General features: G+C 44.8%; 1 protein-coding gene across 1 annotated transcript; it reads left to right on the plus strand.

Moving 5' to 3' along the window:
• The first annotated feature begins 1,586 nt into the window (after positions 1–1,586).
• On the plus strand, positions 1,587–24,280 carry wnk2 (WNK lysine deficient protein kinase 2). Its single transcript, XM_030090817.1, has 29 exons — positions 1,587–2,555; positions 5,631–5,803; positions 6,670–6,890; positions 7,265–7,422; positions 7,910–7,998; positions 8,179–8,398; positions 9,406–9,673; positions 10,532–10,839; positions 12,187–12,309; positions 12,605–12,637; positions 12,802–12,918; positions 13,085–13,504; positions 13,716–14,360; positions 14,466–14,515; positions 15,130–15,292; positions 15,386–15,502; positions 15,593–15,763; positions 15,912–15,954; positions 16,078–16,239; positions 16,379–17,253; positions 17,386–17,443; positions 17,594–17,658; positions 17,746–18,338; positions 18,422–18,654; positions 18,744–18,971; positions 19,165–19,263; positions 20,093–20,138; positions 20,270–20,588; positions 21,331–24,280. Exons 1-29 carry the CDS (start codon positions 1,890–1,892, stop codon positions 21,631–21,633), a joined length of 6,966 nt encoding a protein of 2,321 aa, XP_029946677.1. The 5' UTR covers positions 1,587–1,889; the 3' UTR covers positions 21,634–24,280.
• Positions 24,281–24,357: the final 77 nt, after the last annotated feature.

Below are 24,357 nucleotides of genomic sequence, written 5' to 3' on the forward strand. Positions count from 1 at the left end.
CTACTGTTACAAATCAGATTTGATTGATGTCTTGTTTCATATTATCACACAATATTTGAATAATTTAGATTAATGTATAATTTCTTTTTTTGTAATTTATTCTGTCAAGTGTCCATCTATTTTATTAATCAAATATTCGTTTTATAATGAATAATTGAACATGTATCTTACAGTTCTTTTGAGAGGGGTCCAAATTCTTTGACATGATGAAACGAGTTTTTTTTAAAGCAACACATTGTAATTATTTATTTTTAAAATATTATAACTCAGTTACTAAATCAATAACTTTTCTGAAGAAGTAACTATACTTTTTAAACATAATTTACCCATCACTGATGATTTCACACTATGAACAGACATTGTGAGGCCTCACCCACGATAAATTGATCATCAGGGAGAACATGTCATTTCTGTAAGTGTCTGAGAAAAGCTGCAAGCAGGTTGAGATTAAACCATTCCTAAGAATCTTTTCAGCATCACCAATGTATTTGACATAATTTGTGTGCCTTAAAAGTTTAGTGAGAAATGTGGTCAAACTAAAATATTTGAATTCTTTGGACATATGCTGTTTAGTCCTGTGAGTCTAAGCTAAATCGTTAATTATGAAATGTTGCTATAAAAGTAATTCATTAAACAATATATTGAATGATTTAAGGGATTCTGATTACTGACATGATTTTGACTGCTTTACAAGAAGGATTTGAAAACATCCCTTCAGTTCAGTCTAGTTCAGAAAATGAACAATACTGTGATACATCAGAAATGATTGACTGAGAAAGAGCTCGATGGAAGAAGCATTACATGTGTCCACAGCTGAGGGATTTTCAACCCCCAACCACCCTGTGCTCTATCCTTGTGGGTATGATAACGATGATGATGATGGTGATGATGGTGATGATACACATGTCATTCGGTTGCTCATAGCGTCCCCTTTTGGTTGGTAGGCTTTAGTCATCGCTCCACCGGAGGCGCCGTGCGTCACGCGGAGGGCGGACAGCGCTGTGGTCCACGCAGCCTGTGTTCAGGGGAGGGTGAGGGTGCCGCCTCAAAGCGTGCCAAGTTATTGGGCGCGTGTTGTTGCTAGGGGCGTGGGTTGTGCCGTGAAATTCCCAGTTTTTCCCAAACATCGGCGAGAGAGAAAGATGGGATCCGGGAAGACATCAGCCGGACGGGAGACGCGCTGGAAGCTGCGTGTGCGCTCCAGCCCGCACCACGCCGTGCCGCAGTGAGCATAATCTGATAAGCGCCTCTGCCCCAGGTCAACACGTCGGAGAGAAAAGTAAGCGCGGGGAGTTGCGTGAAATTATGCTCGGGCCACACACCTCGGAGCTGACTCAGAACTGCACCCGGAACACCTGCTACCAATTTGTAGCCAATCATCTGGAGCCTGGGTCGATGCGTGTTTACATTGGAGGACTGCTGCGCACTTCATCCCGTGATGTGTCTGAGGAGGGGAAGGTGCGTGGCACGGGATAAACACCGCGACCTGTCCGCTGCGGGACAGTGATCCTCCCGCTGAACGCATCGGATTTCTACCGTATCCACCGGGCGCGGTGTGGAGGGAAGTGATCCGGTGTCCGGTGAGCTCCGAGGCTGGACTGGCGCTGACAGCAGGCTGGACTGGGGAAAGCTGTACTGCAGCAAGGTGGACCGGGGCGGGAGGTGGCGAGGAGGAACGCACGCGCATCCTCCCGGCTGGATGGTTCGCGGGGGATGTTCCGGCTCCTAAACAAACGTGAGGCGTAATAAGGCCAAGCATCCCGAGCCGCGCGAACTGCGTCACTGCACGAGAGCGTTGCAGGTAGGCTGCAAACTCTGCCCCCGCCGGGAGAGCAGCATGCTTCACCCCCCCACCATGTCGCCGGCGAGCGTTTGACGATCCAGCCGGGATGGATTCGGCGGAGGATTCCAGCAAAGATCCGCTCGGATCCACGTTTTCCTCGGCTCCTAATTTGGACTCGGACATTAATGCAAATGCCTGCAGGCCCGTGTACGAGAATGGGACGGATCACAATGTCAACATACAGAACGCTGCCCTGCGTGGCGCGAGTGACCCCAGCGCGTACCCCTCCACGGACTACCGGGGGCTGGTGCGCCAGAGGTTCGTCCGCCGGAGCCTGTGGGTGTCGGACGCCGAGGAGCAGCCGGTGGACCCGCCGGAGCTCATCAGCAGCAGCCCGGTGCTCAACATAGACCTGAGGACCATTGTGGACCGGAGTCGGACCCGCGTCCTGCACGGCACGCGCCTCCAGGAGACCTCCAGCACGGAGAGCCAGGTGGGCCTGAAAGACAGCGCCACGGAGAGCGCGAGCGCGGACGAGGAGAAGGGGGACAGGGGCGAGAGCGAGCCCCGGGCGGAGGTGGGGGGCGCGGATGTCACAGGTAAAGCCGGAAGTGATGAAAACGAAGAGGAGCCTGGGATGAAGGCCGTGTCCACCTCGCCTGGGGGGCGGTTCCTCAAGTTTGACATTGAGCTCGGAAGAGGATCCTTCAAGACCGTCTATAAAGGTCTGGACACGGACACCTGGGTGGAGGTGGCATGGTGTGAACTGCAGGTGAGTCCACCAATCAGATCGAACAAGAACCAAGGGACCAGGTCTGTGCAGAATCCCCCAAATGTCCCAAAACACAACTCATTCCAACTGCGGGTGTATTTCTTTAAACATGCCACCCTGAGGGGGAAAAAAGGCTGTTAAATTATAATAAATCTCAGACTATAACTACCATATTCTGGTATTTTATGAGGCTTTAGACATGAGCTCATTGGATTCCCTTTATTGTCTTTGAGTCATCGGTTTAACCATGGCTCAGTCAGATAATGTACGGGAAACGCAGCAGCTGCTGGGTAACATTGATCAACCAGTCCGCAGTTAGATGCATCTGTGTCACATCTTAGAGTCTTATCATCAGAATAGCAGCTATAGGACGAAGAAACTCTTCCATAGTGTCTTCCCCACCGTCCCTGATGACTTTGTCTTTTCTTAAAACAGGTGCAATAGGTGTGACGTTAGCAGTTTACAAAAAAGTTTTCAAGTATGATCCTCATTCTTTCCAGCTCATTCTACTCTTTCACCCAGTTATAAGCTTTCTCAGTAGATGATGCATTTCTTTACATTTATTGAGACATTTATGTCTTCATAGCAGCAGCGGCAGCTTTCTGCATCACTAATCTGTACGTGTGGTAATCTAATGATCAGTTTAGTTTCTGTCCATGTGATGCACAGATTAACCTGTCGACCGACCTGCAGACAGCGGCTGCCCTTTCAGAGCTCAAAAATGTGCTCAGCTTTCAGTCTGCCCACAGTCTCGAAGATGAATTATTCTGCACTAAGTTCTTTTTTTTCTCACAGAAGAATAGCTTAAAGCAGGTTTTGATAGAAGATTTCTACTCTTCAGACAGTTGTGATATCAACAGCATGTTTTCGCTGATTTAGTGCTGCTTCAGAGTAAAGAAAGTGGTGGGTTTTTTTTTTAAATCTTGCAGCTCCTGCAGAATTGAGGTACACCACGGAACCCCGGGGGATAACTAATAAAAGAACTGTCCAATCAAGTTTAGCCATTCAGGGAAATTGCTATTTCTCTGTGCTGTTGTTTGGTTCTTCAGTAACTTGAAGAGTCTCTTTATTGAATATATATAGAGGATTACAAGTCTATTGATAGTTTTTGGTGCTTCTGTGTGTCTTGATTTAAATCCATAAATAAAACGGAACCACCTGGGCATTTTTAAAACACTTTTACATTATTAACTACAGTTTAAAGACCAGGGGTATGTCTGCTCTAATGTATACCAGGAAAGGCATGCATCATGCATGACGGTCTTTACAGCTTGTGGTTTGGTTTGCATATTTCTATCAGTGTGTGAGCAGGTTCTCAGGGGAGATCTGGTGATGATTCAACCGTCCCGTCCCCGGAGACGAGGCCGTGCCCTTCAGAGCTTCAATAGCAGTGCGACTTGTTCACGAAAAGATGTAAACCTTCTGTAACTGGAACCTTGCGACTCTGTCTGTATATCTTGCGTGAATTTCAGGGTTACAGCTAAGAGTGACACTGCAAAAAATGTGGATAGTCACAGAAGGATTTATGAATCAGATCTGACGGTGAGACAGTGCCTGGTACCGGCTCAACCAATAGATGGTCAGAGATCTGCAAAGGGAATCATTAACCTAGAATTCAGAAAATCAACAAAACCATTTTGTTAAATGTAAACCAAAAAAAAAAAATACTGTTAAGAGATCTTTTATGTTAGAGTTGCACACAAATATTTGCCTTATCTTATGGCTTAATGATAAATGCTACATTTATAGCCCTGTGGAGTTATGTCTGGAGAGTAAATGTTGCTGATGCAGCCCTCTGTAGCAGGAGGCAGAGCAGAGAGCAGAATAATGGGTTCATCTCAGGACAGCCTGGAAGATGTGTAGTAGTTGATACACAGTCAAACCGTGGCCCCATATTTAATTAGTTGCTGCTTCGTCTTATCGACAGACTACATCACGTGCGCTTCCAAATGTGTTTTCATCCTTTAATTTCCTCTGAGCAAAGATATGACAGGAGACTGTGCACTGCCACACCCTGCTGTGATGCTCCCCCTGTAAATTCTCATTCCTACACTGAAAATAAAGCAATGCAGACCAAGAAGAGGCTAACATAAATGTATCCGTCCTCCCTGAGAATCGGAGTGACTGCAGGTGGGGAGATGAGGATGCTCCTTCGCTGCTCTGCACCTAATGCAAGACGCATTAGACTGCGCACTGCACGGGTCACTATGGGACGAGAATGTAATCTGATTCCTCAGCATCGGTCAATAATCAACGCCAAGGGACATATGGAAAGTCACTCTGCGTCCGAGACATTTGAGAAAACACTAAATTCTCCACTAATCGTCCTCACTGTGAAAACCTGGAGTCGTTACAGAGATTTGCCTGTTCGGTTGTATCAGCTGTGCTGACCGGAGAGAAGCAGAAATGTGGAGTCTGTTTGCTGTCAGCCGTTTTACTATTTATACAACAGTTCAGGAGAGGCAGGGGCCAAAATATTGATCCAGTATACATGGATTCACTCAGGCTGTTACACCTAGAGATGAACAAACTAAACTCTGGAAAAATGGTGCAAAGTAAATGCGCCAAAGACAGATTTTCTTTTTAATGTGTTTGGGTTTTGTTTAATAGATATACTTCCTCCCAGCACTTCTTAGAGTGTGTTATTTACCAGCCATCAAGTCATTTTAGGATTAAAAATGTGAATAATTCATTTATTTGTCAGTGTTGCTGCACCACGTTAAATGAAACATTCACTTGTCTGTTTTCTTAAAGCGAAACTCCTCGTTCTTGATCGGTGTTTGAGTGTTGTAGGTATTATACACAGCAGTGATGAAAACCAGTCAATGCCCAGACCCTCATCTTTGCCAACTCAAAATGCCAGAGGTGTGTTCACTCCAAACATCACCACACACACTTCCTCACATCCGATCAGACAGTGGAGATTATTCAGTGGATCCTAATAGAATGTGGTATTTTGTTACATTTGGATATATGGACTTCTATTTTAGCCTCTCTGTAATTCCAGAGTACTGAGAAGGAAAAAAAAAATGAGCAAAAGGACATAAATTAATTACGTTTCTCCATTTCTCTCAGGAACGGAAACTGTCCAAAGCTGAGAGACAGAGGTTCAAAGAAGAAGCGGAGATGTTAAAAGCTCTGCAGCATCCTAACATCGTGCGCTTCTACGACTTCTGGGAGTCGCCGCTGAAAGGGAAGAAGTGTATTGTTCTGGTGACAGAGCTAATGACCTCAGGGACACTAAAAACGTGAGCATGATTCTAAAAAAATTTATAAAAGTTTATGTCCTTTCACCCTTTATAAAGCAGTGATTGAATTGGAAAATGTTATCTTGTTATCACTTCCTGTGATCCTCCTGAAGATGTGTAAAAAGACTATTCTTTCTTTTTTTTTTTTTTCAATACTGTAGTGTCAAACAGAGTGGTGTTTTATTAATCATGAGAAGTATGAAGCAGAAGTTTTATAATTCCTAGAAATCTTGCACATGCTACTCCCATCTCAATGTCTTGACAGTTTTAAAGTTAAGGAAAGAATTGTAGAAGTTACCAAATGTGGTCTCCAACTGATAAAGAGTTGAACTCTTTACTTAAATTATCAGCCAGTCCATTAGACCGTGGAGACCCAAACTTGAAAGTAATTTTCCCGTTAAAAACTAATTTTCTCCCTCAAAAGGTGATTAACAAAACAAATTATTCAACATAGTGTTGAATTCACAATGAGAAGTTTCCTTCTTTGTTGCTGCCAAAATGAGGAGATTAGTTTGAGAATGGAAGAGCCAGCGTGGCAGTGGAAGTGCTTTACGTGTTTTTGTGAGCATTTTTTCACATTATGTGAAGTTTGCTGTGTTCACTGGGATGAATGGGGCTATTTCCAGGCTTTGTCCTCTTAGGTATTTGCGTTTTATATAAGGTTATTTGTCTGGTTTACGCCCAATGAAAGCAGTAATAATTAGCGAAACGCAAATGGCTGTTAAGAAGGACAGAGGTTGCTTGAGGACAGACCTTATTTCTGAAATTAGTTTTAAAAGGCCATGTGTTTACCTTGCATTGACTAGCACGAGCACATTTGTGTCATTGTCGCTGTACTTACTTACTTTTTTAAAATCTTAACACAGGTATCTGAAGCGCTTTAAGGTCATGAAGCCCAAAGTTTTGAGGAGCTGGTGCAGACAGATTCTCAAAGGCCTCCACTTCCTCCACACAAGGGCGCCTCCCATCATCCACAGAGACCTCAAGTGTGACAACATCTTCATCACCGGACCGACGGGCTCCGTCAAAATAGGCGATCTGGGCCTGGCCACACTGAAGAGGGCCTCTTTTGCTAAGAGTGTGATCGGTGAGTAATGACGGTGAGAAATAACATAGTGAGACTGGAATGAGAACAAAGTATTTAATTTCTTTAAAAATTTACTTTTGAACCGGCAGTCATGCTGAAATGACTTCAAAGTTTTTAAATGAATTATATTTATTTGTGGAATACAAATTACAACAGTTTCTTTTTTTTTCTTAAATAGAATCATAAAATAAGAGATGAAATCAATAGCTGGACACAGTAACCTCAAATTATCATGCGAGTCGTTAGAGATTCCTGGAACAATGATTTAGTAGGCACGCTGTATCTCTGCCATCGATCCGTCTGGATAGAAATGAACCTCTGATGATCACGTGTGACTTCGTCATTTATCACGCTGTCCTGTGCCAATTCTGCAGGTACTCCGGAGTTCATGGCTCCGGAGATGTACGAGGAGCACTATGACGAGGCCGTGGACGTCTACGCCTTCGGGATGTGCATGTTGGAGATGGCCACTTCAGAGTACCCCTACTCCGAGTGTCAGAACGCCGCTCAGATTTACCGCAAAGTCACCAGCGTGAGTTCACGTTTAAAGCTCTGCACGTTGTTTTTATGACATTTGACTGTTGGAACTGTAGACACTTTACTATTTCTGATTCCTTATGGGAATCAAACAGTTGCAACTCGTCTCTCATCATTCATTTCAATCACCATGAAATTTACAGCTTAAAAATTGTCAGTGTGAATGACATACATTCACAACACATTACTTTCCTAATGTATTAAAAACATTAAATATTGAAACTATTACTCTTTATAGTAACAATTCAGTTCATACCTGAAGGAGAACAAAACTATGCTACTTTTCATTTTTTATGAAAGAGTTTGGTAAAGAATAATTTGTCATTTTTTTTGTAGGACTTTATTTTGAAAGTAAATTTTCTGCAGTGTTTCATTAGCACTTTTTTCTTTTTGTTTTTCCAGACAGAACGAGTGTCCTGTATTATCCAGTCATGCTCTGATTGCTGCTGTTTTCAGTGTGCCACTTCATGATTGCTTTTCAGGGGGTGAAACCTGCCAGCTACAGCAAAGTCAGTGACCCAGAAATCAAGGAAATAATCGGCGAGTGTATCTGTCACAGGTGGGAGGAAAGGTAAGTGGACCAATCCGTTTGTATGCCAACAGAAGCTCGCCCTCATCTGAGCGTTGCGATGTTTTGTTTTCTCCTCCAGCAGGGTGACGTTAACGCCACTATTTGGCTCTCGGTTGTGCATCATTAGGCTCCGCCACGACAGCGCCCAATTCTGAGGTGGTGCTTGTGTGTCTCATGCAGGTTCTCCATCAAGGACCTCCTGAATCACGCCTTCTTTGCAGAGGACACAGGCGTGAGGGTCGAGCTCAACGAGGACGACGATGGGAAGAAAGCAACGATCGCTCTCAAGCTCTGGGTCGAGGATCCCAAAAAGCTGAAGGGGAAATACAAAGACACCGGCGCCATCGAGTTTACCTTCGACCTGGTGAACGAGATCCCAGAAGTTGTTGCTCAAGAAATGGTAAGAAAAGATATTTTACTGAATGTAGACAATCACTGTTGATACTTCGTATTTATTTTATTGCTTTATCGACCGCACTCTATGTCCTCCATCCTACAACAGCTTTCTCTTCATCATGGAGAATAGTCTCTTTTTATTGTCTGTTTAAATGAATGAAAGCAGATTATAAAACTCTCAAATTCAGCCAGTAAGAAAATGTAAACTTTGTCATGATCACAGCAACACCTCTGCATATAATGCGATTTAATAATTTATCAATTCCACTGCAGTGTTCAGTCAAAAAGTCTTCATAAAGCAGAAAAACAAACAAACCAGGATTGTAAATAAAAACAGAAAGATAAACATAGACAACCAATCAATAATGAAAATCAGATATTTTACAATTTCATGAAATACATTAAACTAATTTAAGTGTGAGGCCATCAGCTCCTCTGAGAAATGTTGTGATATAAAGCAATCCTGGAAATAGAAAAAAGTGGCATCAATAAAAAGAGAAACATGGTTGTGTTTAAGATCAGCAAACTTTTAAAAGTAAATATAAGCAAAGCTTCAGCAATTAGGAAAGACTATCGGAAAACTGTCTGAGAAAAATAGTCTTCAAGCTTGTAATACAAGTAACATATTTAATCTTCTAGATCCAAATACCAGGTCAATCTCAACAACTCTAAATGCAATATGTGATGCTGATCTTGCAGTTTGCCACCTTGAGGCGATGTGTTGTAACTGTATTAAATTTGGAGTCTGCATTGTGACTCATTGATATTTGTCTTCATTAACATTCCTGAGCTCTGATAACGAGTTCTGATGCAGACATGAGTCGGTCAGTGGTGCATGATGGTCGGCTTTAAGAATGCACTGTATTGATTGAAACTGGAGTAACTGGTCACCTGGTCTCTGCTTCTCTATGTTAACGTGAGAGAACAAGAACATGGATTAATTGATTTCTTCAATAAGGTGTTACAACCCTGACATATTTCATTCTGAGAGTTTCTGACCTGTGTTTTCAGGTGGAATCTGGTTTTTTCCTGGATAGTGACGTGAAGATAGTTGGGAAGTCCATCCGAGACCGCGTTGCTCTGATCAAATGGAGACGGGGGCGTACCGTTTCATCAAATGGAAACGGTGACGTCGCTGTGAAGAAGATACAGCAGAACTTACTGCAGGTGCCCGGCGCCGGCGGAACACAGATATCCACGCTCGCCGCCACAGATTACGAGGATCAGGACGGCGAGCAGCAGACTCTGACCTGTACAGTGCCAGTGACGTCTGCCACATGTGAGACCACACACCTTTGTTGAATCAGCTGTTGTCTGACATTTCACATTATGTCGTGTATCACATTATTTCAGGGTGTAAAGGGGAGGGAACCTCACAAAGCTGAAACTGCATTGCAGCTTCTGCCAAACATTCATGCTGCATATTTTGTCCAGTGTCAATGAGTGATTGCTGGTTGACTGTAATCATTTTCATGCTATAAGATATTAGAGGTAATCACTGTTGGAATCCATTGTCAATTAAAAAAAAAATCTCTTCCTGTGCTTGTTAGAAGATCTTAAATTGAAATATGATAGGTCTTTTTATACATATATATATATATATATATATATATATATATATATATATATATATATATATGTATATGTGTGTGTGTGTATATAAAATGTGTGTATGTATGTATCTGCAACTGTTGTTTTACTTGTGTTTCTGCATTAAAGGTATTTTTAATTTTATTTTAATTAATCTCCAGCACACTTTCAACAAATTCAGTATGTCTGGAGAAAAGTGATTGTTACAAATTATTAATTATTATTTTTCTAAAACAGCAGTTAATCTTATATCTTATTCTGTCACCACTGATTTCCCTGATGAAAGTTTTGACATTTCATTGTGACTTTTTCTAAAAGCAGTAGTATAAGCACGACCATTAAAATTAAGAGCTGTAAAAATGTAAAAACAAAGGAAAATTCTTTACTTTTTTTGAAACCCTAAATTAAACCGGATTAAATCAGATGTTTCTACTTTAATGAGATGCTGCTTTGTCTTCTCTTTTGCTCCCTGTCCTTTGCGTAGCGTCTGTCCCCGTTGCAGAGAGCGTCACTCTGAATAACAATGTCTTCTCTGCTGTTGTTGCAGCCGACGGTGGACTGGGCAACACGATGCAGTTAGACGAACTGAACAATCAGCAGAACGGCCCCTACCACTCACTTCCGGAGCCTATTTCTACCGCGCAGATAATCTACAGTCCTCCTGCACAGTGCGACCCTCAGCTGCACCAGGGACCCTACCAGCCGCCCGCCGCTCAGACGACGCACGAAAACTACACACAAGCAGCTACACAGTTACAGCAGGGGGCGTACCAGCAGGCCGCGGGGCAGCTCCACCCCGGGGCCTACCAGCAGCCTGGAGCAGAGCCGCAGCAGGGGCCTTATCAGTGTCAGACCGTGAGTACACACACTGTTCTCTGCTCAGGAATGTGTCATTGGTTTTATTTAGTTTTCTGAAGTAACATTTCTTTTCTTTTAATTTACACGCGCTCAGCGTCACTACAGCGATCCTTTTCTCTGCCAAGAGAACCTGCTCATCACCGAGAGCACGATGTGTCTGAGGCGTGGCAGCGCCTCCTTGGTGGAGACGTTCCAGTGCAGGACACACTCGCTCACTCAGACAGTGGCTTCGCTGTGTCCTCTGCAGGATCTGCCCTCCGTAAACAGCACAGAGAGTTCAGTGCATGCTACCGATTACCAGTGCTCGAACCCGGCCCAGAATCCCTCGGTGCCGTCCCACGCCTCGCCCTCCCTTCAGCACCGTCATGACTTAGCAAGTCATTTCCATTCACCTCGCTTTCCCCCGAATTTACGAGCTCCTTTAGAGCACCGTCTGAGTGTCCCGCGGAGCCCGCAGCCCCACTGCAAGGCCTGCATGTCTCTCCTCCTCAGGGACCGGACAAAGGGAGGCGGCTCACTGGGACACACGCCCAAACGCACTTTTGCCACGTCGGCGCTCTTTACACCTGCCCCCAAATCGAGCTCGGCCTCGTCCCCCCCACCGTCGGGGTGTCCTCCCGTCACTCTGCCTGCTCATTTGGCCTCGCCCTCTCCATCGTCAAACAGTCCGCCGTCTCTGGAGACCTCTCCCTCACGTCCGTCACCCTCCTCCAGAAACGCGCTCCCACAGAGTCTGTGCGACGGCAGAGATCTCACTCTGCTCAACTACTGCCTCCATCACATAGTCAGTCGCAGGACCAGCTCGCCCACGCTCTCTGATAGAGGGATTGTTAGTAAGTCCTTGCATAGAGAGGTTGAAGATTCCGGTTCCTCGCTGACTGAGCATATAGACAGGAGTCAGAGCCGGGATGTCCCATTTCTCGTTAGCCCAACACTGGACAGGGACCTGCTGTTATCACCACATTACAGCAAAGGCGTGACAGACCCACTGGTAGGTCAGAGAAGAAGACTCTATGTAGGCTAATACCCTGATATAGAAGCAGCCGGCTGTATCTTTCCTTTCCTTATTCACCCTGCTGCACTTGACCATATACGTGAACAACCCTGGCTTAATCTACAGTGTCTGTGCAGTTTTAAGAAGAGGATTTTGCACAATCTTTTTACAATATTAGATTATGATAGATCCCTACTGCAACTTCCTCTTTTCCTTTGAACCTTCCTAAAAATGCATCTGTGTGCTTTCATACTAGAGATCAATGCTTTATCAGCTTCTTTAGTCCAACTGATTTTACATTTGAACAACAGAGTTAAACACGTTTGATGTTTTTCGTGTGTTTCTCACAGACAGTCTCTGCTCCAGCGACACCGGGCCCTGCAGCGCACCAGAGCAGACAGGCGGCGCAGAGTTACCCGGCTGCAGCCCCGCCTCTCCAGACCCAGCTGACGGCCCAGCCCAGCCAGGAACAGGTACTGCATGCTGCTCATCGTGGCAGATCCACTCATCATCTGGTCTGAGCCACAGAAAAAAGAAAAAGTTTGTGTAGTGTGTTTAGAAATTAATTTTTCAAATATATTGTTACTCACTGGCACTTGTCACCTAGAAACACTATTGTTAATGTTGTGCATGAGTTGGGTTAAAAAAAATGCATCTGACCCTCCCCCCCCTTCACAGTAAATGTTCTGTATATCTATGTGTGTGTATGTGAATGGCTATTCATGTGGCTTGTGTTTCCTTCCCATTTGTTTCTCCCTCTCCCTGTAGTGCCATCTCCAACCAGCTGCTTTCCTGCCCCAGGTAGCGCAATCCCCTAAAAACGCACACAAAACAACAGAATCTTTGAGTCTGCCAGCCTCACAGCTCGCTTATATCGAAGTAGAGATTCGGTTAAATGTAGAGGTCGTTCGTATTTCCAATTCCGTATTCACATCCTCAATCAAATGTTTGATTTCCTTCTTTAGCTGTTATCTGCTGACCAGCCTGCATCCCACCTGAGTCCTCCTGACACATCTACCAGTTTCCCACAGTCAGTCTCCAGTGCTCCTCCCCAACTCCTGCCCCTGCAGATCACCACACAGGTGTGTTATGACACCATTAGAAATGCAAGAAGTACCCAAGAATCAAATTTGGCACATGGTTAGGAGAGATCACCAGGTTAAGTAATAAAGGGGCCTGCTTGATTGTTATGTCTATCAACTGGTTGTCTTTGTTTCTTTTACATCATTTTCCCTTTTTCTTTCCCAGTTTTCCTCACCATACGCAGTTGTTCAAACAGGGGGCCTCAGGCCCCGTCCAGTCTCCCCATCTCCTCTGTCGTCTGCCTACAGCAGCAGTGACCCTCCTATGTCTAGCTCCTACTACTCACCCTCGCCACGCCATTACTCTCTTCCTCTGACCCCTCACGCCGCGTTGCCCTCTGTACCAAGTCTTGGCAGCCCCCAGACCCCTCTGTCCACGCCTCAGCATGTGCCGAGCATGGCACTCCCGATCCCCCTTCTGGTCATGACCATGCCCCCTGTGGTGCCCCTGCAGCAGGGCGGCCCCCCCACGTGTCAGTCCAGCCTTGGCTTCCATCCCACCCATCACTTACCCCTCTCTCAGGTACAACCCACCCCATACCCTACCCTCAACCCTGAGCAGGAACTTGCTGAGCTGCCTGTCCAGGTGAATATTTGCCTCAGTTCTAACTGTGATGGTTGGGTCAGGGGAGATCTGTAACAGTGAGGTGTTAGTGTGTCTAAACTGTTGGTGTGCTGCATGCAGGGCATGCATTTGGGGATTCAGAGGTGAATAATGCTTGAATTAAATATTCAATAATTCCCTAAATGTGCTTTCTTTTGTTTGTTTGTTTGTTGTTGTTGTTTTTTTCATACAGGCCATTGCTCCACATGGGACTTTAGGAGACGCTCAGCTTTTGGCTCCTGTTCAGACTCCTCTCTGGGGAAGTAAAGCAGATACAGAAGCTACAGCAGCTGGCCCAGACTTTACAATTGCTCCCACAGTGTCCGTCCTCGATCCAGCCTCTGCCTCCGTCTCAGCTATAGCGCAAGTTGAAACTCAAGGCCCAGCACAAACTCAAGCTCCGGTACGAGCACAAGATGCAGTTCCTGTGTCAGCTCAAGTTGGAACTGTCACTCAAACTCCAACACCCTCCCTTAAAGCCCCAACTCCAGTTCCAATTCAAGTTCCAACCACATCACATTCTCCACACTCAGCACCGGTATCTACGTCCGCTGCCACTTTAGAACTAACAAAAGTCTCCTCTTTGAGCTCTGACACACCTTCAGTTGTGGGAAAACCACAAATCTCAGTCGCAGGTTTAGCGTCTGGTTCAGCGTCTGTCGGTCTGCCGGCAGCAGTCCAGCCTGCAGCCGCTGCTCCCGTCTCTGCCGCAGCTCCGCCTCTGCAGCCTGCTGGCATCCACACAGCGGTCTCATTACCGGAGTGTGCCAACCTGACCACAGCACAACTGAATCTGGAAACCACATCCAGCACCCTTCAGCAGGAACCTTGTTTGGAGGTAGGAAGAAAAAAGCTTGTGTGTTTTATATTTTTGACAACAGTCCTTTTCATGTAAAATAAAACTTGTATTTGAGCCCGATTTTTGCCATTTTTCCTTCTGCAGGATGTGCATCGGGACAAACCAACATCTTTACCTAGTTATGCATATGACAGGTCTGTATCCAACTTTTCAGCAATTTCCAGCTTTTTCTGTTTTGTTGGTCCCTCTCTTCTCTATTCAACACTGAAAGTTAGGGGTAAAAGGCCTTTAGGTGAAATTTATGGAAAACATAAAAAAAGTCCTTGCCTCAGTTATATCGTGAAAGCAGAACATTTAAGTAGTTTCAAACTGTTTATTTGAAACAAAACAACAATAGTGGAGGATATAAAACAAGAAAAAATTATCAGCTTCTCTAACTTCCATCTGAAGACATCCTGTTTGAATCCTGGTAGGTGTGAGGTATTGTTGATCAGTTGTTGAGCATCGTCTTGATCTCATCATGTAAAAATGTGGACAGCATGATGAAGAAGACTGTTTAAATACCAGTTCTAATTGAAACAGGATATTACTGGTCGATTTATGGCTCAAAACTCCTGTTGTGAGTTTTTCCATCAAGCGTCTTCTTAGAGAACAGCAGGTTGTGCAAAAAGTATTGAAACATTGAACAGTGCACCCTGAAATTTCACCTAAAAGTCAAACATCCTGAATCTTTTGTGAGTAGTTTGGAAGACCACGTCTGCTTCCAGCCACAGGATGACAAAGTGTTTTGGTTTTTTTTCCTCTGCAGTGTGAACTCTGATGTAGCATCTGGTAAAGAAACAAGCGATGGCTACGATAGCTTGGCTAGTGGAGGCAAGGGGGATGGAAAACCCAGGAAACACCATCGCAAATCTGCACGAACACGTTCCAGGCAAGAAAAGACCAGCAAACCCAAACTGAGCATGCTGAATGTGAGTCATGGCCTCATTATGGTAAAAGTGGCATTTACGGTTGCAGATACCTTTAAAGTTCAGTTGGCAACATGTCACTTCCTTCCTTCACAGGTTTGCAACACTGGCGATAAAATGGTCGAATGCCAGCTGGAGACTCACAATCACAAAATGGTGACATTCAAGTTCGATCTGGATGGAGATGCCCCGGAAGAAATCGCCACTTACATGGTCAGCACCGCTTTTTACAATTCAGTGTTTTTGCCTCACGCAGTGTTTTCATGTCATCAATTTTAAACGGTGATAAAACTATTTCTGCAGGTGGAAAATGGCTTCATTCTTCCACTGGAGAAGGAAATATTTATAGACCAACTCAAGGATATCGTGGACAAAGCTGAAGACATGCTGAGTGAAGACTTGGAGGGGGAAAGAGACTCGGCTTTGAGTTGTAGTCCACTACAAGGCCAGATGTCTGAAGGGCTGGCAGGAGAGGTAATACAGAGTTGAAAACTTGCCTGAAATCCACCATAAATGTTTATATATAGATATAGACATGAACAGAGACAAATGAATTAATGCCTGCATAATTGCAAAGCAAGTAGTACCTAAACTTAGCTCCTATTTGTGCTTTTCTCTGTAGAATCAGCAGTCTGGAGCACAGCAACCTGTCTACCAACAAAATGGTAAAGCTGCATCTTTTCTAATGCACCTTATTTGTATGTCCGATAACTCATTTATATTTGTAGCTTTGATTTCTATGACATGGCATGAACAACTCCAGTATTCACACTAAATTTGATTTGCAGTCCTGCACACAGGAAAGAGATGGTTCATAATCTGCCCGGTCGAGGAGACGCCCACGTCTAGTCAGGAGACTGCCTCCGATGGGACGGCAACACAGTCACCTGGAAGCTCAGCCGCCACGCAGCCTTCTGACATGAGCACAGCAAGGCCGCCTACATCCAGAGGTGACTTTGCTTCTTTTCAGCAGTATCAGCAGATCTGGACACCTATTAGAACAGCTCCACCTTGTGGCATCATGAACACATAACAACTTAAATTTGTGGTATTTTTTTGCTCATCTTCATTATTTTTTAAATCCTTTAGCTGAAAATGGATCCTCCTCTACGATGTCTGGTGGGAGTGGAGGCTTCTCCTATGACGTGTATGGGTTCTGCAGTCCTCCGATCATGTCCAACACAGATCCGCTCCTCCTCGCCACCCTGTCTCCCCCCGTGTCTGCACCTCCGACTCTCCAGTCGGTGTCGTCAGTGGAGCCTGCAGGCAGCTCGCTGCAGCAGAGTGTGCACCAGGCCCAGCCAGCCAGAGCTCAGACGTTCCCCTCATCATCCCCACACGCTTCCTTTGCAGTGGAAGACTCAAAGGGGTCTCCTCTGGGTTCCGTCTCCCCGGTTCATGCATCTCAGCAGATGCCCGATCTGACATGCCCCGCATCGATTGCTGACGAGGTGCCCTGCTGCCCTCTGGTCATGCCCCTGTCTCTTGATGTGAGCACTTCACAGGGCGGCTCTCCTCTCACTCCTCTTCCCCTTCAGGAGTCCGGGTCAGCCAAAGACCAGCCATCCGTCTCCTATGCTCCCGCCGCGCGCGGCGAGCGACCGCAGCAGCCCGTAGTGCTTCACCAGCCCTTTTCTACCGTGGGAGGCACTAAAGTGCCCTCACTGCCCCAAAGCCCGGCGCCATCGCAGCACGCCGTGGGCCCCACGGAGTCCGACGGGGAAGGGCGGATCGGCCGCGGAGGCTTCGTGGACAGCACCATAAAGACTCTGGATGAAAAGTTAAGGAATCTGCTCTATCAGGAATACGCTCCCATGTATCCGTCCGGCAGTTCTGCAGAAACACCAGGATCCGGCACAGAATACATCCAGTCTCCTCCTGGTCCAGACAGCGCCACCGGGGGGTCCGGGAACAGCACGCCGGGGCCAATAGGAGAGGGCCGCTACAGAGGAGGAGAACAGCTGGTAAATATAGCAGAGCAAATGCTGCTGGCTTTTCAGATTGTGTTTTATATTTTGCACGATTATAAGGACCGTTATCCTGTACCTTCTGATTTCTCAGTAGTTTTCTAATGTCTCCATCTTTTTTATTCTCAGCCTCAAATTCCAGAACGAATGGATAGTTTGAGCACACTGAGTGACTCAGCTGTGTGTGGTAAGTGCAGTATTCTCTGCTCAGTGTAAAGTACTTTGGAATACTGCTGTGAGTTTACCTTTTAAACCTTTTACTGATCGACTGATTTTGTTTCGGTGTGGAATTGTGCAGTTAGAAATTGTTGCTGCGTCATTTGTTATCGCCCTGCAGCTTCCTTGTCCAGAAGAAATGTTCCTCACTCTATTTCCTGCTCCGGTACTCGAGGTCGATTTAAGGTCTGAGGTTATAGTTTCTCCTCAAAATCCACTCTGATGCCGTCACGATGCCACACAGCTGCTCAGTCGCTTCTTTGCTCCTGGCAGATCATGTCCGTTCCTCCTGAAGTTGCCAACAGGCGAGACGTGAAGCAGAGGAGCTGGAGCAGCGCCGCCTCTCCGGCTCACCCTGCTGGATATAACGGTGACCACGCTCACCCCGAGGCCATGGCCACCTCAACCACGATCGGCCGTTTCTCCGTGGTGAGCACCGAAGACGACATCACCCAGAGGACACGCTGCAGCCGCTATTCCGCCCCGCCCGATTTCTACCTGGACACGCCTCCCTCCATGGCCAAGCGGGGCTCCCTGCCTCGCGCCGTGACCTCCGCCTCGGTTCCCGTGGACGTCACGGTCCACGCTCGCTTCCTATCCTCAGACTCCGGGGCGGAGAGCAGCCCTGCCAAGCTGGCCCACGCCACCCCGTCCCAGCACTCCCGCTCCGAGCGCAGAGGAAGCGACCTCATGAAGAGGGCGGTGGCCTTCCTCCGCCGCTCCGGCCGCAGCAGCAGCGTGCAGAGCTCTGACTCGCCGAGCAGGCACGGAGGAGGCGTGCACGGCTCTGCCTACGCCAGCAGCGACAATGACTCGGAGATGGAGGATTCCGATATCAAGAGGGAACTGCAGAGACTCAGGGAGAAGTAAGCCGTCTTTTGTATTGCGTGCAAATATGCTGGCAGTTTCTCTGTGATTGTGCTGCATGTACTTTTCTTTGCTCGCTCAGACATCTGAGGGAGATCTCAGAGCTGCAGGCCCATCAGCGGGGGGAAGTGGAGCTGCTGTATCGCAGGCTCGGCAAACCTCCTCCTCCTGGCCTGGGCCTGTCACACACTGCGCCGCACGCCGGCCGGAGGAAGAGGTCCAGCAAGCACAGACTGAAGCCGGGCAAACTTCTCAGCCCGTTGGTTCAGCAGTTCAGAAATGTCACAACCAAAACCAGTGACTCCAGCAGAAACAGTGAGTTGAAAAAGAAAAAGAATCTAAGTTAAGTAGGAAGAGGAGAAGCCATGTTTCTTACACGTGTGTGTGTGTTTGTGTGTGTTTAGGTGCTGCTACTGGTGCAGGTGAGCCCACAGTGAGTTTAAATGGCTCTCCGGCCAAAGGTCCTTTCCCCACGCACAGCAGAGCGCGCTCATGCACCAGCCACCTTCCCAGCTCCACGGAGCCGGTGCAGACTCAGCAGCCCTGCTCCCTCAAGGGCTCTCTGTCTTCTGATAATATTTACACTGGACTGCATGGAGATGGCGCCGGAACCCAAGCTCCTCCCGGACAAGGTACTGCCAAGCAGCACAGTTCAAGAATGTCTTTGCTCATACCAGAGAGTGAACACTTTGATTTATCTGATTACTAGAAGATACTCTTGAGATCTAGTTTTAGTCTATTAGTGTTAACTTAAAGAAACAGGGTATTTCAGTGTGTACTTTACTCACTCTGTAATCTTCTTCCCCTGGTTCTGCTCCTCTGCAGGCTGGTCTAATTACCCTCAACCATCTGAGAGAGTCACCTATAAATCCAGTAGCAAGCCACGAGCTAGATTTCTCAGTGGGCCTGTGTCTTTGTCTATCTGTTTGTATCTCTTCTTTTCCCATATAGCTTCACGTTTTTGTTTTTCAAGTTTCTACTTGTCTTGTTTTAGCTCACAGATATGTTTTGTCTATCTTCACCAAACTTTAGTGCTGGAATTTCCTGCTGCTTTGTCTCATTAATGTTACTTTGCCACCTACTGTACTGCAGCCTTTCTCTAACAGAAGTGTATTGTTTATTCAAACCCCAGTGGAGGAATGTTTGGCTGAACAAGTAGACCAATTGAAATGTTTTGGGTTTTATTGTAGTGTTAAAAAAAACTTCTCTATATGTGATTAATCAATCCACATCAATTCCTCTTAAATTATAGGTTGATAGAATTGTTCAGATATAACTTTATTGTTTAGGATTTAAAAAAACAACAACTATTTGTCTCAGTTTTGAAGTATAAGGTTTGAATAATCAAGGTTCATCTGAATTGTAATGATCATTACTTAACATTATAACAGATATCGACTCTTTGTTCATCTTATAACATGGCCACTTTTGCCAGCATATCCACCCTGTATTAATAGGAAATCAATATCTGCATGTCACATGCATCCCACTCTTCTGTAAAGTATATTTTCTGTTTGTTATTTTTGGCTCTTTGATAATCCTGCTGCTGCATCTTGACATGGCCTCAGCTGGGCCACCTGCATGAAGTTCTAATATATGAACTGAGCTGTTTTAAATGACTGCTGGCTTTCTTTTTTTTCATGTGGTTTGTATGTATATTAGCCTTTTTTTTCTTTTTTTCTTTTTTTTTGGCAGAATTCGGTAGATGTTTTTAGCTGCTCTTGTGAATAAGATCAGTTTTTGTCTCTCACAGGGTCAACTCTGAAGCGTTTGTGTCTGGGCAAAGAGCGAGGCAGTAGTATGTGCAATCACAGTTTCTCATCTGTACGTCTGATGATCTGGTCAAACACGGCACCTTGACGCCTGTGTGTGTGTGTGTGTGTGTGTGTGTGTGTGTGTGTGTGTGTGTGTGTGTGTGTGCATTGTCAGGGTCTGGAGCTTCAGCATCAGGAGCTTTCAATCAACCACAGCAGCTGCCGAGTGGAGTCGCACCTTCTCCCCACCAGCCAGTGATCGGCCTGGCCCAGGCACAGGCAAATAACAGCAACAACAAGAGAGGCACGCACAGTGGCACGCCCATGAGTGCCCTGGAAAGCAACCTGGCCGAAGACTTACAGCGCCTCATGGATGACTGGGCCCAGGAGGTTCTGATCGTCACTCACCGACCGCGAACCAACTCTCTGAGCATCAGTGGACAGAAGCTTTGTGATCAGGTTGAGCCGCCAGAACAGCTCTATAGAAACACAGAGGTGAGTTTCAGTCTTATAGAATAGGATGCATGTATTATAATTTAAGGATGACTAAATATTTAAGTATTCCTCTATTTATTTTTGCATAATGTCACCTCAAACTCCAAAATAAGAGTTCCACTGAAAAAATTATCTATAAGAATAAGTGATATTTTTATAGACGTAATCCTGTGGAGGTAACATTAAAAATCTATACAGAAAAAAATCCCCAGCTGGACCTGAATCTTTTCTGTTCTCAGTGTAAGGCATTAGCACTGACCTCCTGACCCCTGGGAAAGTGATTTTCTGTAATTACTGGATATCAAGTGTAGCATATGCACCCAATTATATAACCCTGTTGCTGTATGTATACCAACAATGGTATGTGAGCTCCCTCTAGTGGCACATGGTATCCATTCATGAATATATACATTTTCAATAGCATGTATTCACATATACAATTGTCAAAATAGTACAAAGGTTGTAATGAAAAAAAAAAAAAAAGAAACATGAAATTCACATTTGAAATAAGTGTATAAGTAATAAGTCCATAGCTAGTAGGTTAAGCCTCCACTACTGTATGGTCAGCCATAAGAGAGTGTGGTTTTTATTTTCTCAGGTGACGCACACTGTGATTGAATGATTATTAGTGCGTACTGCCTCTCTGATCTCTGCTGATCGTATGATTTCAGCCAACAGCTGTTGAGTCTCACTGGAGAACTGCTCTGTGTCCTGTTTATCTTGTGTTGTGTCAACATTTTAGATGCCATCATGGACAGCTCCCGGTTCAGAGGGGAACAGCGCGCCCCTGTCATGGCCTGACAGCCCTGGTACGACGGTGGTAGCCAGGCCCTCTGCAGGGCCCCATCCCAGTTATCAGCTGTGCTCCCCGGCTCCGTTCCAGGCCTTGTCCTCACCTCTTCCCGTCAGCCCTTGGCCCGGGCTGCTCTTTCCCCTCCCGTCAGTCTTTGCCTTCCCTGACATGCCCGCCGCAGCCCAGGATCCCCACTGCCCCGTCCCCGCGCCGTCGTATCAACCAGCTGACCCCAAGGCCAGGACTCTCTAATCCCAGTAGCATTGTGTCTTCCAATTCTGTTACCAAAAAGAGCTCTCGTTATAGTTCTAATCAATCTTATGTGCATATGCTGTATATATTCAACCAGCATATATGTAATCATGTGTATATAATCATCTCTATTCTTAAGTTTTATGCTATTTCTTTCCATTTACATCAACATACCTCATGTCCATATTACAGTACGTAGTCTTTGACAGCAGTCTAATAATAATAGTACTTTTAAAGTATAAATAAGCCCAATACGGCTTCAAAGTACAGATTTTTGCCGTTGTATATGTACATTACCACTCACTTAAAGTTCATAATGTACTGTTCTTGCTAAGTTCATGTTAATAGTTGATGTTTGCGTTGCTCATATCGACTCTATATACAAGCTGCCGTGTGTATATATGAATTCTTGTTAGTTTGTACATAGCTCCCGTTATTGTACAGTTACCATTAGATAATCCATAGGTTGGTGCTGCAACTACGTGTCTTAAAGCAACACCTTATTCGCCGCCATCATGCCATCACTGTGAAGACTTGATATCCTGGTCAGTAGGGCCGGTCGCTTTACTCTCTCTCTCTCTCCCCCCCCCTTCTCTCAGTCCAAGGATAGGTTTCATTCTTCATCGATGAAATGCTTCCAGCACAAGCGCTTGAAATATCTTTAAGAGATTTGAATGAACTTGAACTTTATCTTCAGGTGACAACAATCACCTGTGAGAGTGCCTTGAATAGCAGTTTCCATTTTCTGGGGAAAAGCATTTAGATTCAAAGCAGACACTGAATATTCTATATATGCTTTCACATTAGTAGGTAAATTATGTAATTTGAATACTGAATGTGGATTAAAACATGTTTGATTTAGAAGCAACACATACCTAAACATCACAATCTGGTGTTGTAGTTTGTTAAATATCAGAGATTGTAAAGAAAATAACGATTTAAACTAAATTCTAGAATATATTTACTGTAAGTTGTTCCTTGATCACTGAAGTCCTGTTCTTGTGGGATCGCTCGGCCACCTGCACTCTGCAGCCTGCATGAACACACTGATACTGAATGTGCACAGGTTGATGTGGTGCGCTACAGGAAGATGTTGCAAGCAGAAACAAGCTTTGATTCTGTGTGACAAGGATGGCTAAAGGACTCAGCATAAGAGTTAAAACCATAATCATCCCATACCTCAACTAATGCAATCTGTAGCTTTACATATTGTTGCCTTTGTGGTTTTTAAGAGATTACTGAGTGGTGGGTTGGTTGTTTGGTCAACGCGAATGATCTGACATTGTTAGAGGAACATGAAGAATGTGAATGAATTGTTGAGAATCTGTTCCACATGTCATTTGTACTTTGTGTAGGTTTTAAAATCACATCTGTGAGATGATGCTGTCCTCACACCGTCTTGGAGTTCTCGCAGGAGTTTTCATGTTTTAGTCTTTCATGGGCTGAAAAGCAAACTTGAAACATTTCGTCAGTGCAACTCTCAGCATCTCTCTTAGAATAATTCACCATTAATTTAATGTGTTTCTAAAATACAAAACGAGTAATAAAGAGTCTGTAACCGAAACACTGCTCCATGCTGCCTGCAGACAGAAATTAAAGTTATATATTAGATTATTTGCTGCATGAGATATTTAAAAACAGTGACTGTTTCAGATGGTAAATGTGATTCATGCACAGGATCGGCAGTGTGCTGCTGAGGACAAACATATTTCAGCCAATCACAGGAAGCTCATGCAATTAAATAAGGTTGATGGTTTAATCCCCAGATTGTGTCTGTGGAGAGGATGCGAAACCCCAAGATTCTCCTAATGCCGTCGAGCAGCTTGAGTGATTTAAATAAACAGCCTGTCATAGCATAACACACTATTTTCTCTGTTCACAAAAAACAAACACAAAAAAAAACAAACAAACAGCCAAACTGACCTCTTCTGTAATTAATCAGAATGGTGGTGTGTGAAGCACATACTCAAAACCCAGTGTGTGTTAATTTTAGTGCAGGTAATATACTGACACACAAATCCTCTCTGGAAAATACAACCCCTGCCTAAACGGGTATTTTAATCTAATTGATATTGGAAGGATTGGTTTCCAGTAGAGGCACAAAACAGAGAGGTTTTATGAAAAAAAAAAAACAGAATAATTCAGCCAAGGTCTAATTATTCTTGGACAGCTCAAGAAATACTAGCAGCTAAATATATAACAACATAAAAGATCCCATCCAGCATTTTAATTTAGTTCACCTGTTTTCAGGGTCATATATTAGTTATAATAAAAACAGACCAAGTGGAGCTCCTTATGTTGAATATTTAGATTGATATATAAATTCACTGGTGTCCCTTTAAAGTCATTTCTTGTTTGCACTGTATCACAATGCTTTGAAAGTGAATATTTGTCTCTGAATCAATATTCGTTCAAAGATGACATAGATTGTGTTTGAGAACATTTCCTATGCAGTTTGTTTTTGTGCTTTAAACCGTAGCTTCCATCGTTATTCGCTTTAATGCTTGCAGCAAAAGCTCCATGTATGATTGCTTTGCCTGCTGTGTTTTCCCAGCACTTTCCTGACCTTGTCAGACCGATACTCTAAAAAAAAAAACTGTACATACTTGAAGACAGAATTAATAAATTTCATTTTGGCTTGACACAATGTAATAAAAGTCATAAGCTTGTTTTTTGACAGTGTTTAAATTAGGCCATCAAGAGTTTATTTGTTTATAACCAGTG

Source organism: Salarias fasciatus, chromosome 5 (assembly GCF_902148845.1).
Source record: "Salarias fasciatus chromosome 5, fSalaFa1.1, whole genome shotgun sequence".
Taxonomy (NCBI): domain Eukaryota; kingdom Metazoa; phylum Chordata; class Actinopteri; order Blenniiformes; family Blenniidae; genus Salarias; species Salarias fasciatus.

Bases quoted from the DNA above. Each gene is read 5' to 3' on its own strand.
- wnk2 (XM_030090817.1), top strand. From the start codon at position 1,890: ATGGATTCGGCGGAGGATTCCAGCAAAGATCCGCTCGGATCCACGTTT. The intron at 6,891-7,264 runs GTGAGTAATGAC...CCAATTCTGCAG, and splicing joins TTTTGCTAAGAGTGTGATCG to GTACTCCGGAGTTCATGGCT. The intron at 8,399-9,405 runs GTAAGAAAAGAT...CTGTGTTTTCAG, and splicing joins AAGTTGTTGCTCAAGAAATG to GTGGAATCTGGTTTTTTCCT.